The 17,914-nt window shown below is 43.6% G+C and overlaps 1 protein-coding gene across 1 annotated transcript in view; it reads right to left on the bottom strand.

The window, feature by feature from the left end:
• The window catches only part of LOC147634844 (ABC transporter C family member 13-like), a 243,400-nt gene that overhangs the window by 207,708 nt on the left and 17,778 nt on the right, over positions 1–17,914 (bottom strand). The window contains 2 exon segments of the mRNA XM_086804031.1: positions 10,161–10,242; positions 10,439–10,479. Of these exon segments, the coding sequence (XP_086660157.1) occupies positions 10,161–10,242; positions 10,439–10,479 (123 nt within the window).

Genomic DNA, 17,914 nt, shown 5'->3' with positions numbered 1-17,914 from the left:
TAGACCCTCTAGAGATGATATAATCCAACACCTCCTCTTCAGCACCAGAGGAGCGGTCCAATACCAGCACGCTGAAGTAACACCTCCATAGTAGCTCTCGGAACTGGTTTGGTGAAGAGATCAGCCACATTGTGCTTGGTAGAACAGTAGGCCAGTCGAAGAAGGCCCAACTCAATCCAGTCACGTACAAAATGATAATGCACTTCAATATGCTTGGATCGTCCCCGTAACATAGGATTCTGTGCTAGAGCAATAGCACTCTGAGAATCCGAGAAATAACCTGCTTAGAATGGAACTTCTGTAAGGCAGCAATGGGTACATGAACGAAGCGAGAATGCCACAAAGAAGTATCTGCTTGAGAAACCAAAGCCAAGACGGGTGAGAAAAGCTGATGAATATGGGAATCAGTGTGAGGAATTTGGGAAGAAAAATTTGTGATCTTGTAGAGACCCCCATCATGGACTCCATTGGCAACAACCGAGAGATTCTTCCTATCGATTACATCGATGACCTCATCATCAAAGTACACACCAAGTCCCTTCTGAGAAGCTTTGTATACTAAAAACAGATTTTTGGAAATTCGTGGTACATGCAGAACATCATGTAAGGTGGCAGAGGAACCCAAAGAAACATTACCAACACCGGTGATAGGAAGCGAAGAGTTGTCGCCGATCAAGAGAAGTCATATATGTGATCACGAGGAATGATTCCTTTGAAGAAGTGGATGAATCTGAGACTGTCATGTATGCAACTTTGGCAGATCCCTCCTCTGAGAAAACTCTCCAATCTTCTCAATCAGGTTATCTGACTCAGTGATGGTAAGCTTCTCCAGATCTAACTCCAATTTGGCAATCTTCACTGTCGAAACTCTCCCATAGCTCCTTTGGATCTCTGTCCACATCTGATGAGCGTTACTCCGGGAGGAGACAAACTATGCATGTACGGATGGAATCATGCAATGGATGATGATAAGACGAGCCCAAGCATCCAATATGCTTCTCAAAGCAGGGTCCACCAAGTGAGGTGTGGAGATAGCCATCCACACTTTGGCTCCTTCCAGCAACAAATGAGTGTAGAAAGACCAAGTATGATAGTTGGTTGCGGTAAGCTTCATGGAGTCATTGACTTGGGGAGGATTGTAGGATGGTATGTGGGTAGAGGTAGGAGCAAGAGCAAGACCTGGATGAGAGAAACTCAGAGAGGAAAGATTGGGAATAGGAACCACCTGTGGAGCGGCGGGAGCAGGGGATCCACGCTGTGATGGTGCTGGAGAAGCAACAAGAGAAGAAGCACCAGTAGAGAAACCTCGTGAAGCCATGTCCTCTGACAAGAAACCTTCTCTGAAGAAAGGGGCTGAAAAAAAAAAATCAGCAAGTCCTCCTCTCAGGCTGTGCATAGCAAGAAGAAAGGGACGGAGGGTGGGAAACTGAAAGGAAAGGAAGAAGATCTCTCCAAGATGTAGTTCCCTGTCCTCAGCACCTAGAAGAGGGATTCAGCAATCTTTGCTGAAAATTCAGAAATACAACAGTCCCAGTGTCAGATGAAGAAAACGCAGCACTCTTGAGGAAGCCTCTGCTCCCAGAAGAAAACGCAGCACCTTCTATGCTGAAATGTGCAGAAAACGCAGCAAACTGTCGAAGCCTCTGCTGCAAAACAGAAAACGCAACTTTCTTCTGCTCACAAGTCAGCGTTTTGCTCTGATACCAAGAAAGAAAGTGAAACAAATATAAAACACAAATGTAGCTGAAATCTGAGTACGAGGGAAGCAAATAGGTGCTGTACAGTGGTGAGAAGCAGTAGCAGCTGCTAATGACCTCAACTGAATGCTGAAAAATGAGATGATTTGGGGGAAAGGGAGCCAGCCCTTATATATTCCCCCAAGATGCTGGTCGGCCAGCTGTAGCAGGTCGACAACATGGCAGTAGCATAAAATGCTACAAAAAATGCCTAAAAATACCAAAAAATGGTAGAAAAATGCTGAATAATCTCTACTAAGATATGCCAATGCAAGGTCTCATAAATGGCCAATACAAGTATGAAAAATGGTGATGTAGACCCTCTGGAAATGATATAATCCAACATTCTCTAGTACACATGCAGTTTCCCCCCATGTGCTTCCAGCCAGAAGAGGCTTGTGGGCAGGAGAGGGGCCTGATTACAACTCCACCTAGGAGGAATCCGAACCAAGGGGAAGAGGAAGGCGTAGAGGAAGAGGAAAGGAAAGGAGGGTGGAAAAGGCAAATAGTATCATGGACATATCTCCCATTCATGGACATATCTCCCATTCATGGAACAAGTACAAAACATCTGTCGGGCACAAAAATGGCACGACATAAAACATAAATCCTGGTCTTCCTATGGAGTGACAGTCCCCAGGTAAAACACAATTCCAGGCACGAGTCTCCCTATGGAGTGACAGTCCGATAGGCAAGACACGGCACAAATACTGGCTCTTCCATGGCGTGACAATCCCATGGATAGAACACAGTCCAGGTCATATACGGGTGGCACCAGTCTGGCTCCCGTCCATACGACACCATCCTGCTGACACACGGGTGGCACCAGTCTGGTTCCCGTCCATGTTAAGCAAAAATACTGGCCTCTTCACATGAGACACCGGCCTAGCCTCAAGTGAACAAGACACAAATCTGGAGATGGACCAAATGGTCGGCCAATTGGTGACATCTCTCTCGGGCATCTAAAGAGTTGTGCTCATCTGAAAAGCCTCAAGATGTACCTGCAACAACTGTGGGTAGTCAACAAAATAATCCTCATTTATCCACTTTGCATCAATGGGCAAATAATTCTTGAACTTCACAAGGTATCTCCTGGAAACCTTTCTTGCAGGTAGCTTTCGCTCCTTGTGAAAGACAATCTGTTCTGGCTGGAGGATCTCCTCAAGCTCATCAATCTCTGGCGGATCTTCTGTGTGACAGGCTCATCTCAGGATCTGGCCCCACATAGTTCCGAAAAAGACTCACATGAAATGCATTGTGAATCTTCCAATGACTAGGTAAAGCAAGCCTGTATGACACTTCATTGATCTTTTGAATCACCTTGAAGGGTCCATAATAACGAGGAGAAAGCTTAGGATATGATCCTTCTCGTCCTGGCCTCTTCCGAAGCCTGGCCTTCTCAAATTTCAACAAAACCCAATCACCTTCTTTGACTTGCATGTCCCTTCTATGCTTGTCAACAGCCATTTTATGCTTATCTTGTGATCTTGCAATGGCTATCCGTACTACCTGAGCAAAGGTTACATCCAAGTCACGAACATATTCATCAGCTGCAAAAATCTCATCCTTTGTACGAAGGATGGGTGGCAAAACCACTATGCCATAAATAAGCTCAAACGGGGCCTTTCCCGTGGAGGCATGGATCGTATTGTTGTAGGCAAACTCAACAAGTGGAAGATACTTCTCCCATGCAGTCTTGTGATCTGCCACATAACACTTCAACAAATCCAACACGGCTAATTTTGCAGCTTCACTTTGGCCATCCGTTTGGGGATGATAAGCTAATGAAAACTCAAGTTTAATACCCATGTTATCAAATAAACCCCTCCAAAAGAGGCTCGTAGTCCTGGGATCTCTATCCCCAACAATGGATTTAGGCATACCATGATGCTTGAAAATATTAGCAAGAAAAAGCTTTACCATATGATCAACTTTAATGGTTTTCTTGACGGGCAAGAAATGAGCTTGCTTGCTAAACCTGTCCACAATGGTCCAAATAGCATCATTCCATGCTGGGACCGAGGCAAGTCCATAATAAAATCCATAGTAATACTTTCCCAAGGTTGCAAGGGAATAGGCAATGGCTGAAGCAAACCTGGAGGTTTTTACCTGTCAAATTTCACCTTTTGGCAAGTAATACATGCACGTACATAAGCCTCAATGTCTTTACGCATGCTTGGCCAAAAGAAATATCTCTCAATCATGCGTGTAGTGGGCATGATACCTCTATGACCAGCATAAGGTGGAGCGTCACATTCCTCCATAACCTTTGGACGCAAATCCTTCACCACACATAGGTAATTATCCTTCATAAGATAACCCTCGTTGATAACATAAGAGGCATGTGAATGACCAGCCATCAAATCAGTCCATATATGGCAAAAATCAGCATCCAAATGATACAAATCTCGCATAGCAGATAAGTCCCCATGAGAGGCCACTGAGACTGTAGCCACATAAGGCCTCCTGGATAATGCATCTGCCACCACATTTTTCTTTCCCGGAGTATGCACAATCTGAAAATGAAACATGGAAAGAAAGTTTGCCATTCTCATCTGCTTCTTCGAAAGCTTTGTTTGAGATAGAAAGTATCTCAAGCTTTGATGGTCTATCTTGACTACAAATTCAGCCCCAAGAAGATAATGTTTCCATATCTTTAAGGCATGAATTACAGCCAAGAGCTCTTTCTCATAGATATCCATATGAAGCTCAGCATCATGTAAACGACGGCTCTCGTATGCAACTGCATGCCCTTCTTGATTGAGGACAGTCCCTATACAATCGCCACAGGCATCACATTCTACTAGGAATGATCTTTGCAAGTCAGGAACAATCAATACGGGTCCACATATGATAGCATGCTTGAGTTGCAAGAAAGCATCCTGTTCTTTTGAAGTCCATTTGAAAGTGGTTTTCTTCTTTGTGAGATCATGTAGAGGGGTGGCTATCATAGCAAAATGCCTTATGAAACGCCTATAATATGAACATAATCCTAGGAAACTACGTACTTGATGTACGTTTTGCAATTCTGAACAATTCCGAATGGTCTCTATCTTTGCAGGATCCATTGTTACGCCATCTTTGGCTACAATGTGACCCAAATAATGTATCTCTGAAAGGAAGAACTCACTTTTCTTGGCATTAATGAAAAGTTTATGCTTCCGCAACTCTTCGAGCACTGTGACCAAATGAGTTCTATGTTCCTGCTCATTCTTGGAGAAAATCAAGATAACATCAAAGAATACTCCTGTGAATTTGCGATGGGGTTGGAATATCCTATCCATCATACGATTAAACGTAGCAGGAGCATTGGTGAGACCAAAAGGCATTACCAAAAAATCATATAATCCAAAGGCTGTCCTGAATGCAGTTTTATGGACATCTTGTGGCACCACTTTGGTGATAACCACTCTTCAAATCAAGTCGGCTGAAACAAGCCGAACCATCAAGCTTATCCAAAATGTCATCAATACGCGGAATTGGGAATCTCTTCTTGATGGTAAGCTTATTTAAAGCTCTATAGTCCACACACATGCGGAATGACCCGTCTTTCTTTTGGACAAGAAGCACAGGAGAGCAATAAGGTGAGGAACTAGGCTGAACCAAACCTTTCTCTAAAAGCTCATTTACCTGCTTCATGATCTCTTCTTGTTGTGCGGCATTCACATGGTATGCGGGTTTGTTAGGTGGAGAACTACCTGGCACAAGATCTATGCGATGATCTTCGGGCCTTTGCGGAGGTAATTCACCTGGCAATGTATCAGCCAAACAGTCGTTGTTGAATGCATGAAGAAAATTCAGCCTATCATAAGTCATAGCATCCACATCTTGATGACTTGGTACAATGCTATCACGAACAAAAACCAAGTACGCAGAAAGACTCTTTTTCATTGCTTTATTAATTTGGATGTGTGACTGAACTCTCAGCTCACGCTTTATTTTTTCGGATGCAGTTCACCGCTCTCCATCATCCCTCCTGGTTAGGTCCCTCCTACGGGCCTAGGATTGCCTGAGGATTTTTTTGGTACACATCCCTCCGTGTTCAGCGGAGGAAGTTAACCGGCAGCCCATTCAATGGAATGATTTGATCTTAGATGTGCATGGTAGGCCTCTTGGGGCAGCTATGCATATTCTTTGGGCTGGCTGGGAGACCCTTTGCCCTACAGTGTTGGCTTGGAAGAGGTTTCATCAGAGCCTCACCGAGGTACAGAGGTTGGATCTCACGCAGCATTTGAGAAGCTCTAGTCGGAGGATTGCACAGATTGATGCAGCCATTCCCAACCACTGGATTACTGGATCTTTCTTGGAAGACCGTCATCATTCTTGGTTTGGGGTTTTTTCTGGGACAGGTGTTCCTCTTCAGGTTATGGGTCTCCCCTTGCCTAGGGAGGATGATGTACCGGTCTTTTTCCTTGTACAGGATGGATGGCAGTTGGAGAGATGTGACGTGCAGGACCTTATTGAGGGCCCCCAGATTCGTCCAGTCAGTCAGAGTTGTTGGCAGGTTAGGGAAGCACGTCTTTGTTGACCCCCCCTAGGGATGATCACAGAGAGTGTTAGCCTTTGGTTGTATGGTGGCTGCCCTATCAGACATTTGCATTCGGACCCCGGTGAGTGGGTGTGGAAGGATGCTTGTAACCCCTTGAAAAGCATGCCTTTTTTTAGTTATACGGTGCGGAATGCCAGACATCTTATCTTGGGACACATTCAGAGTGTCCCTACTCTTAGATCCCATTGGGAATCCTACGGCATTTTGAGTGACATTCAGAGGGTTTTTTGGCGGAGATTGTGGCATTCTTATAGGAAGCCACAGATTTCCTCCGTTATCTGGGTTTCTCTTCATGGTGGTCTGGCCACCAATCAGTGGAGGTCAGTTTACTGGTGCTTGCCCAGCATGCCCTAGATGTGCAGGAGTTTCAGAGTCAGCTTACCATTGTTTATGGGAATGCAGGGAAGCACAGAGGGTTTGGTCTGCGATTGCACACCTCTTTGGTAGGATTAAGAGGGATGCTATTATTTCTTTTAGTTCTATCATTTGGTTGACATAGTTTGGGGCTCAACTGAGATTCGAGGGGACTGATAGGAGCTTGACCATTATGGTTAGGCAAGGAGTGTTGTCTTCAGGATTTGCCACTTTCACACTTTTTCCCTCCGGCACAGAGGTTAGACAGTTCTTGGGAGATTATTGCTAGCATCTCAACCTGGAATATATGGAAGGCTAGATGCACCAAGGCCATTGAGGGTACTCCCGTTCTTGTGTCTCACTGTCTTTGCAGGATTTGGAGTGATATTATTCACACCATCATGGCTACCTGGGCCAGAATCCAGGGATCTTCGAGGGCTGCGGGGAGAGGAAGCGCAGCCAGTTTATGAGAGAGTGGGACATTGGTATCTTTTTCACGTCCTCTCATTCGGGACCGTATTGGCAGCATAGGGCTCCTGATTGGTTGAGATCTCCACCTTTTTTGGTGTGAAATCTCTATTTTGTAAAAAAATTTCATACTTAATAGAAGTCTCCTTTCTGGAAAAAAAAAAAAGGCGTTCTTGTCCAACTCTCTCATTCTTCTTTGCACTCTCTCATATGTTTATTGTTTATGCTTCCGCCTGTGCTATCGGCTTCAAATTGACCACAAACTGCAATGGTGAAGCGCCTAGAGGAGATAGACCGACCAGCAGCAGAACTGAGGAAAAAACGCAAAAGAGAAGGTGCTGAAAACAGGGCATAAACTGGGGCAGCAGAGTAAACTCTGAACCTAGAGTGATGATACCATGAAAGAGTGCACAGAGCGGAAGATAAGCACTAGAGTATGCTGATCTGAGATGTGCAAGAGAGAGAGAGAGAGAAATGAAAAAGATGAAGCAACAAAGCTGAATATACTGCAATGAAAGCAATCCCGAGCAAGAGACATAAAAGGTCTCATAAGTGAGGGATACAAAAGATGACCAAACTACTGAAGAGTGAAGAGGCTAGCCCACCTATATATAGGTCATGAGGGGGCTGGCCAACTGGAACAAGACCTCGACGGCTGGAGGAAAAAGGAAACTCGCCGACAGAAGAAGCATCACTCGACCTAGGAAAAATACCAAGAAAATAGGGAAAATTAGGGGTGGCTAGCCCAAAACCAAGGGCCATAAAAGGGATCAAAAGGGGACACCATACATGGGCAAAATCTCGGGATGAATATGCTAATAGTGGAGACCTATCACCTTACTTGGGACTTTATAGAAGATACTTGCTAAGGCAGTGAGCATTAGATTGCAGCCAATTTTGCAGGATGTCATTCATGATACTCATAATGGATTCTTACACAAGAGGAGCATCTTTGATAACATTTTCTTGTTTTGGGAGGCCGTGGAATGGGCCAAAGCGAGTACTTAGCCTTTAGCCATTCTGCTTTTGGATTTTGAGAAGGCTTATGATAGAGTGGATTGGGACTTCCTTGAGGGTACTCTTAGCCATATGGGTTTCTCTCAGAGATGGATCAGGGGAGTTTCATGCATGTACCGTGATGCCCATAGTAGTGTGTTCGCTTGCGGTGATAGAGGAGAGCAGTTTCACATCTCTCGCTCGGTACAGCAGGGATGCCCTTTAGCCCCATTATTATATATCACAGTTGCAGAGGCCATGAGCATCTTCCTCCGCTCCACTGCTAGTATTTTTGGATTGAGGTTACCTCTTCGTAGTCATGAGGAGCTGGTTGACTCTGAGTTAGTTGATGACAAAGCCATGATATTGGAGGCCTCACACATATGTTTATCTTCTTTTCGGGTGGCATTGGAAGAGTTTTGTTTGGCATCAGGGGCCCGTATTAATTGGCACAAATCTATTGGTTCTTGGATTAGTGACTCACCAAGAGTTGCTTGGGGTGCAAAGCTTGGTTTTACTTGGATCAGCAGAGGATGCACTGCTAGATATTTGGGATGTCAGGTTGGGGTTGATATTTCTCTTGCACAACAGTTTGCTCCAGTACTTATGAGTATTCGAAAGAAGCTTCTTCATTAAAGCTCTAGGAGATTGGATTTAGCCTCTAGAGCATTGGTGGCTAATTGCGTATTCCTTGCCTTGACTTGGTTTATTGCCTCTTGTTGGTGCTTCTCTCGTGCGTGCATTGGTCAGTTGCGGAGGTTGATCCGCAATTTCTTTGGTTGCGTTTGGATGGCACCACACACACGTGCCATGGTAGCTTGGCTTATAGTTATTCAGCCTAGATGAGAGGGATAACCAATGCAGGCTGTTGCCTTGCAAACTCGTGGTTAGAGGTTTCCTACCAAGCACTGAGCTTTCTCAGATTTTCGGATGTACACGCCGTGTTGGGAGAGATTGGCTGCCCATCACGCGGTTTTTGTTCACGGAGGCAAATATCAGGGCACCATCTTCCCCTCTTATTGTAGCCATCTTCCCCTCTTATTGTAGCCATTGTCAAAGCATGGAGACCTGCCCGAGATGTGTGGCAATTTCTAAGATTGTACAACATTGTTTATGGGGATGTAGCACTGTACATCGCATTTGGGGTTCTATAGCCCAACTTATGGGAAAATTGAGTGGATGTGCCATGTACTTTGGGGGCAATTGCTTGGCTCTCCCAGTCTCGTCCGCAGCTTTTCTACAAGGGCAATGATACAAATACGGCTATTTTCATTCGTAGAGGTATTGCCCAAGCATGGTTTGTTGCAGGATGTCCCTCACTCACATTATACACCCCCAGACAGAGGATTGACACTAGTTGGGAGATTGTTGCCAATATTATAGGCATAGCTGATCTGGAGAGCTAGATGCATGGAGGCAATTGAGAGTGTCCAGCTTTTTTGAGTCTCAATGCATCAGCACTATATGGGGTGATATCATCCATACTCTCACGGCTACTTGGGCTCGTATTCAAGGGTCCTCTCGTTCCGTGCGTTGTATTTATGTGGGAGTGGGACCATGGCATTTTCTTTTCCTCTAGTCCCACAGGTCTTTCATGGCACCATGATACTCCTCAATGGGCTGAGATCACCCTACATATTGGGGTGATTCTATTCTATTCCGGCTTATAGCCATGATTGTTGTATGCCTTTTTTCATACTTAATAGAAGTCTCTTCTTTGAAGAAAAAAAAGTTGTCTGCCTAAATTATAAGTTGTCCGCCCAAGTTATAAGCGTCATGTGAACTTGTCACTTCCACATTGGTTATAAAGCTTTAGCAATAATAAAATGGGCCTTGCAATAATACTTCACCTACAAAACCCATAAAATATAGGATCATGACTCAAACTGGTTGGCATTGGTGACAGTTGTGGTAAGGACTTTAGATTGCCCTTCTAAAATAGGGTGGAGTTTTGAATCAATGAGCCATGCAACTACTTATTAGAATGGCCTTCTTCTGATGAGCAACGTGATGCATCCCCAATCATAATGTCCAGTGTTCTGAGTATAGTTCCTCACCTGTCTCGATGTAATTGAACCTTGAGTGCTGTAGAAGGCAATAAGGAAGAGGGTTATTGAATTGGCTGCACAGCCAAATACAGTGAAGATTGTAAAGGAATACACTTAATCTCAGATAATTTAAGTTGCCACTCAAGCATCAGCAATTAGTCATAATTTCTTGACAATACACTGATTACAGGCTAATCTCTATGATTAATCTCTTTTTTGGGTCATAAAAGTTCCACATAAATCAAAAGAGACTGTCACAAGCCAGTGATCGTTTGCAATAAGGATATAGGTCCTCAAAACAGAGAGAGAAATCGTGACCAATCCACACCTGCTCAAAAAGTAAGAAAAAAGAATTAATAGGACTTCACTTGTAATCACATTGCAAATCATAACTTAAAAACACAAATACATGGCATAATGGCATACTCGTGTCTTAAGAAGAGAGCAACCAAAATTTATGGACCCTTGTCCTGCAATCCTCTACTTGTTTATTAGTGATTATATGCTAGCATGATTTTTAAAGCCCATAATTGCGAAATAAAAGCTCTCCCCTCTTTATCTCAAAATAAGAGGAGAATTATAATCATGAAATCTAATGAGCTTTTCTTAGATAAGTGCATAGAAAAGGCAATTCACACAGAGTAAAGGACAGATATATAGAGAGAGAGTATGTGCGCACACATTGGGAGGGGGGGTGCGCATGTGTGTGCACGTGTGCATGCATGCATATAGAGTGTGTGTGTGTGTGTGTGGTGAGAGACTCAGTGTGAGAGAGAGTATCCGGTGTGTCGCCGTGGGAGAGAGGAGGAGTATCTGCTCGGCTCTGAATTCTGACGCAATCTGACGCGCTCTGATGCGCTCTGACACACTCTGACGCGTTCTGACGCACTCTGGCGCGCTGACACAATCTGACGCGCTCAGTATTTTTCAAGCTTTGCTGTGTGTGTGTGTGTGTGTGAGTGGGTGTGTGTGTGTGTGTGTGTGTCCAGGTGTGTGAGTGTTGCCATCCCGTTGCCCTTCTTTTCTGTATACAGTTGGTGGTTTTGTGTATACAGTCGCTGTTTCTTTCTCCTGCATCTTCAAGTTTCCCACAGGCTTCTCAATCCAGTTTACAGTACAGGTTTTCAAAGCTTTTTTCAAGTTCAATTTAGTTCGCAGTTCAGGCTTTCAAGATTTACAGGGTCCTTGCATAATCTACTTTCAGTTCTGTGACTATTTTGTGTGCATTAAATGGCTACAGAGCAGTTGACATATTCACGAAGGGATAATTCGGTTGATATTAACAAGAGGAGACATCTTGCAAAAGATATTTCTGATGTGCAGCAAGAATCACAGGATGCACAATTTGTCTTTGATGCATTATATGATGATTTTGTGGAAAGCAGGCAAAAATGGTCGGATCCCCCTCCTGTGTTTAATTTCAAAATTAAGCTTCCCTCGATTGTGTCCCCTCTTAAGAAATATTCTGAAAGGGGCATTATAATCTTTTTTCCGGGACGTATGCCGTCGGCTCAAGATGTAGCCCAATGGATTCAATCCATTGTGGGCAGTTCTTTTGTGGATGGGGTGCACTTTGCTGCTCGTGGATTTTATGATGTGTTGCTTGCAGATGCTAAATATAAGCAACTTATGCTGGAAGCTTCCCCCTTGATGTTTGGTCCGCAATTGGTACATGTGCTTCCTTGGTCCCCGACCAAGGATTATCAATCTTTGATAAAGCATCGATGTCCAGTTTGGGTTGAGGTGGTTGATTTCCCAGAATATCTTAGGGAACAACTGCCAGAAATTGCGGCTGCTTTGGGGAAAGTGGTATGCCCACCTCGACCTACAGGGAACAAGAACAGATTTTGTATTCTGTGGAACACTGATAAGGATCGTCCGTCTGCTTTGGCTATTGAGGTAGAGGATGTTAAAGGAATGGGGGCACGTTATTTTAAACTGAAATGGGGAGTTTTTGCAGGTGCCTGCTTTGCATGCCATAAATTTGGTCATATGGCCTCTGAATGCCCCACAGTTTTGCATCCTCCTCCGCCTGCGGCTGTAATGCCTACTATAGTAAAGGATGACGTGACTCAAAACAAGGAGGTTACTAGACAGGCTCCTCGCAATGGGCAGGCAGGTAAAGACAAGGGAAAGGCCAAAATGGTTGCTTCTACAAGTGTTATAGGGGTTTCCTCTTCTTCTCAGAAGGAAAAAGGAAAAGAGCAGCATGATTTGCAAACTTTAAAAAAGACTGTCGTACCTCGTCGTCAGTCTCTTTTAACAAGAAACTGGACAGTCACTAATCATGCTAGTACTTCAAATTCACCGTTTCTTTCTTCTTCGGTCTCAAAGTTGTGGTCGGACATTGTCAGAGGTGGTCCATCGGGCATGGACTCGGCCCCTAAATATGCGGATATTTTAATGCATGAGGGTCAGCCTTCGGGGTCTGATCCCACAGAAGACATGTCAGACACTTGATCTTATGTTTTTTCTGCATTGTACATAATCTGTATATATATCATGTTTAATGCTCCAATAAAATGTTTTTCTTACAATACTAGAGGCCTCTGTGATCATAATAAATGGAGGCAGTTTTGGCATTATGTATATAAGATGCATCCACATATAGTTTGCTTGCAAGAGCATAATCAGCATGCAATGACGGGTCAGGATGGTCATTTTGCTGGATATGACATTTTTTATGCCGGTTCTCGAAACTTCTCAGGGACTGCAATGCTAATTCGGCATGAGCTACAGCCTATAGTGGTACATAATGATATGAATGGACGATGGATGGTGGTTCAATGTTGTCTATATGGCCAAATTTTTGAATTTGCCACAGTTTATGCTCCTCAGAGCTCTTTACATCGTGCTCAAATTTGGAAAGAGATTGATGATTATCCTTGGTTACATAATGCTTTTATATGTGGTGACTTTAATAATGTTCCTTCTCCAGAGTATAGTTCCACTGGCCGCATACATATGCTTGGGACAGAAAGATCAGCATGGGAGGATCTTATATCTAATCATAGTCTTTTGGATTTATGGTGCCATGTATGTCCACATGATGCAGGGTTTACTTTTAATCATAATGCTTTTAAACATATTTGGACCCGATTGGATAGATGGTATTTACTCCATGCGAATCAATTTGATGATTATATCTGTAAAATGTGGATAGATCGGACACTTTGTCTTTCAGATCATGCCCCCTTATGGCTGGGACTATATTTTGATATGCCATGTGATGAATTTTTGGCTTCCCGGGCTCGACTGCTCATCTTAAATCATAACTATTTGCAACATGATCATTTTAAAGAAATGGTTCTCCATGCTTTGGTACCACTTTACCATCAGATTTATGAGGACATTGATATTGCGTGGTTCCATTTTGTTCATCGCATGCAAGCTGTGATTATTGACTATGGGCGGTCTTATATGCATGATATTCGTGAAGCAGTCTTGCAGGCAAAACAAACATGTGAATGCCTCACTGCTACTGCTCAACAAAGGCTTCTCCTACAATGTGAGCAAGATAATTTATTGCAGGCAAAGAATGTTATTATGCTAAACGAGCAGCGTAAATTACAAAAGTGGATGGTTCGCTCTCGTCAAAGGGCATTGCTGGATAAAGGTTGCTCTTCTAAACAATTTTTCAAAAGTTTGCATCAGTCCAGGGAGAAAGAGAATATTCGCAGAGTTAAAAAGTCAGATGGCCAATGGTCTGATTCTATGCAAGAGTTGGCTGACTTGGCTAAATGCTATTTCTCTTCTCTTTTTGCCTCGAACTCGGAAGTTTCTCCAGAGGTTTTAGAGGCCCGTTGTAAACTTTTGCAATATGTGCAACCTATTATCTCGCCCGCCGATGCAATGGTATTAGAGGAACCTTTTTCAGAAGAGGAATTAAAGGAAGCCTTGCGTTCGATGGGTAAATGCAAATCACCTGGCTGGGATGGTTTGACTTTGGAATTTTTTATTGCCTTCTGGCCTTTTCTGGAAGAGGTGATCTTATTCATGATCAATAAAGCATGGCAAGATGACTGTTTGCCAATGTCTTGGAAGCAAGGATTAGTCAAGCTTTTTCCTAAAAGACATCTTTGTGAATCCTTTTCGCATTGGCGTCCTATCACTCTTATGCCAGTTATTTATAAATTGGTTACTAAAATGCTGGCGAACAGAATTAAAGGTTTTCTGCATGATGGATTACATCCTGCTCAATATGGTTTCATTCCTCGTAGGCAGATTAATGACAATCTGGCTAATGCATATATTGGTATGGAATATGCCAAGTATACTAAACAGGATGTACTTGTGCTTCAGATTGATATTGAAAAAGCCTTTGATACAGTTTCCTGGGACTTTGTTGCCATGACTATGGCCCAGTTGGGCTTTGGTTTAAAGTTGCAACGTGTTGTGTACTTCCTCTACAGTGATAGTGATGCTTCTTTGATACTTGGCTCTCGGATTACCGACCCTTGGAAATTAGAAAGATCTGTAAGACAGGGTTGCCCTCTGAGTGCGTTGCTATATGCTGTGGCTACTCATCCTTTGCTTACATATCTAGATCATTTGACAGCTTCCAATGTGCTTCATGGATTGCAATTGCCCAATGGCAAACAATTTTTAGCACAGGCGTATGCTGATGATTCTTTTTGTATGCCCCGCAATACGCAATCGGATGTGCAAAGATTAATGGAGGCACTAGAGCTGTTTGGGCAAGCTGCTGGCCTTTATGTTAACTTTCAGAAATCTAAACTTTTGGCTCTTGATGCTCGGTCTTGGCATAGTTTAATTTGGCCAGGTGAAATTCCTTCACAAATGCATGTAGTCAGACACTTGGGCTACCCATTGGGATGGCATATTTCTAATCAGCAAATGACTCAATGGGTGATGCAACGGTTGAATCAGAAACTTAATTACTGGAAGCTTTCTACATGGCCATTGCATGTTCGTTTAAGGATTGTACAGGCTATTGTCATGGCATATATTCAATTCTTTTTGCCACTAATAATGTGGAGAAAAGTGGACATTGATCGTTTTATGTCTTCAGCCATGAGCATTTTTTGGAAAACCAAACATGCTAAGAGGGGCCTTAACCTTCTCTCGCTCAAGAAGCTATGTAGTCCCAAACAGCATGGAGGCTTGAATATTCTTAATATACACTTTCATGCATTGGCACGAAAGTCCACCTTGCTGTTGGAATTTGTATCTCAGAGGCAGCCTTGGGCGATTATGTTGGCAGATATGTGTGTTGAGATGTCCACTAAATCGTTTGGCAACTGGACCATCACGCATTGGAATGCTGTGTTTGGCCATTTTGAAGGCAAGATTGCTGGTTGTCCTTTCTCCACAAAGTTAATTTTGGCATGGAAAAAGCTTACACAGTTTCTCAGCTGGACTCCTCGAGTGAATACTAACTGTAATTCACTGCGTTTGGAAAGCATTCATTGGAGTAGAGTTTTTGAGCGACCTTTGGCTGTGCAAGAGCCTAGAAAAGCTTATTTCCTTGCCAAAAAAGGTGTCTATTTCATTGCAGATGTGCTAGATGATAGTGGCCATGTTCTGTCTTTTATAGATGCTTGTCCTAAATTTGGCCTAAGTCATCATTACCGTCCCCTATGGGAAAAGATTGAGAGTTTGTTGGCCCCTTTTGAGCCTCTTCCCGCTCTTGAAGAGTCGGATAGGTTGCACGATTGGAGCTTGCATAGGCCCATACTTACTCGTGGTCCTTTGTCTCTGCTACAGCTCTCGGTGCATACAGTCTATGGCTTTCTCCTTCCTGAAATTTGGGTTCATGATTATGCAAATGATGCTTGGAGAATGCATAAGCCTTTGGCTTGGTGGAAGAAAAGGCTCAGGATGATATGGAGCAGTAAGATGCCGTTAAAATGTCGGCTTTTTCTATGGCGATGTCTATTGGCTGTTCTGCCAGTTGGCTCTTTCCTGGCAAGGCACCATGTGACATCTTCAGATTGTTGTGTTTGTGGAGCGCATGATGAAACAATTCTCCATCTGATGTGGAATTGTAATGCAACTAAACTTTTGCTGGATCATATAACGGCTCTTCTTCGAGCTCGTTTCCCTTCTGCTTCTTTTGGGAAACATTTTTGGTTGTTTGGTATTTTTTCTCCTGCTCTCAGACAGTATAGGGCCTTTTTTGATTGGCTTCGTTACTGGGCCATGTGGACGATTTGGTACTCCAGGAATCGGGCTGTTTTTGGTGAGCCGCCCATTCAAGCCTTTCACTATTTCAAAGAATCTTTACATCAATCCCTTTATGATTGTCTCTCTCTACATGAGATTGACCCATCATTGTATAGCCTTTTCACGGATATATTTTGATCATGCCCCTGTTCACTATGAACTCTGGCATTTCTTGTATATGATGCTTTTTGTGGGTTTTCCTCATTCTGAGGTTTCCCACTAGTAATCAAAATAATCATTACAAAAAAAAAAAAAGTGTGTGTGTGTGTGTGTGTGTGTGAATATTGAACCAAAAGTGTGTGGCTCGACTGCTCGCCTGTGACCCTGTTCGCCTACTCGCCTGCGACCTTGTTCGCCTGTTCGCCTGCGACTCCCTTTGCCTTCGAAGCTGCGACTCTACTCGCCTGTGAGCCTGCGACTCTGTTCGCCTGCGATTCCTGCGACTGTCCTCGCCTGCGTCTCTTTTCGATTCTGCTCGCCTGTGACACAACTGTCTGTGAGCCTGCAATCTCGTCTCTCCCTCCTCCTACTCTGTGTGTATGTGTGTGTGTGTGTGTGTGTGTGTGTGTCGCCGAGATCTTCGCACGCCATCCTCTCTCCCCGTGCAGTTTCGCCTTCCTTTTCAGGTTCAGTTCGCATCTGCAGATTTTCTAGAGTTCGAAGTCAGTTTCAGAATTCCAGTGTATAAAGCTTTTTTTGATTCGCATCAGCAGAAGTCAGTTTCAGTATTCCAGTAAATAGAGCTTCTTTTTGATTCGCATCAGCAAAAATTTTAAAGGCTCCTGTATACAGCATACAGCTTTCATTAAAAAAAAAAAAGTTGTTTAGCAGTGTTGTACAGACTTTACTCTTGCAATTATGTCTGAGACTGTTGTGACCTATGCTCGCCGGGATAATGCTGCAGACAGTAACAAGAGGCAGCATGCTGCAATTGAATCTGTCACCATGATTAAGCAAGATTCGTCGGATGCACAGTTTGTATATGAGGCTTTATGTGAGGACTTTGTAGACAGTCGTGTCAAATGCAAGGACCCGCCTCCTTCTTTCAGTTACAAGATTAAATTGCCGACGATTGTGTCTCCTCTATGTAGATACTCAGAGAAAGGGATTATTCTCTTCTTTTCGGGTAAAATGCCTTCTGCGCAAGAAGTAGCTCAATGGATTCAGTCCATTCTAGGTGGACCCTTTGTAGATGGAGTTCACTTTGCAGCAAGGGGTTTTTATGATGTATTACTGTCTGATAAGCAGCAGATGCTTGAAACTTCTCCCCTTATGTTTGGTGTACAGTTGGTACATGTGTTACCTTGGTCCCCGACCAAGGACTATCAGTCCTTGATTAGGCATCGTTGTCCTGTTTGGGTCGAGGTCGTTCATTTTCCGGAATATTTGAGGGAACATTTGCCAGGTATAGCAGCCACTCTGGGCAAAGTGGTTTGTGCACCTCGTCCTACAGGAAACAAAAACAGATTTTGCATCTTGTGGGATACAGACCATGAGCAACCACCTGCAATTGCTGTTGAAGTAGAAAATGTGCGTGGCATGGGTGCACGTTACTTCAAATTAAATTGGGGAGTCTT

Source organism: Cibotium barometz, chromosome 10 (genome assembly GCF_041138505.1).
Source record: "Cibotium barometz isolate CiBa-2024 chromosome 10, ASM4113850v1, whole genome shotgun sequence".
Taxonomy (NCBI): domain Eukaryota; kingdom Viridiplantae; phylum Streptophyta; class Polypodiopsida; order Cyatheales; family Cibotiaceae; genus Cibotium; species Cibotium barometz.
The sequence above is the reverse complement of the archived record's forward strand: the minus strand, read 5'-3'. Positions and strand labels throughout refer to the sequence as shown.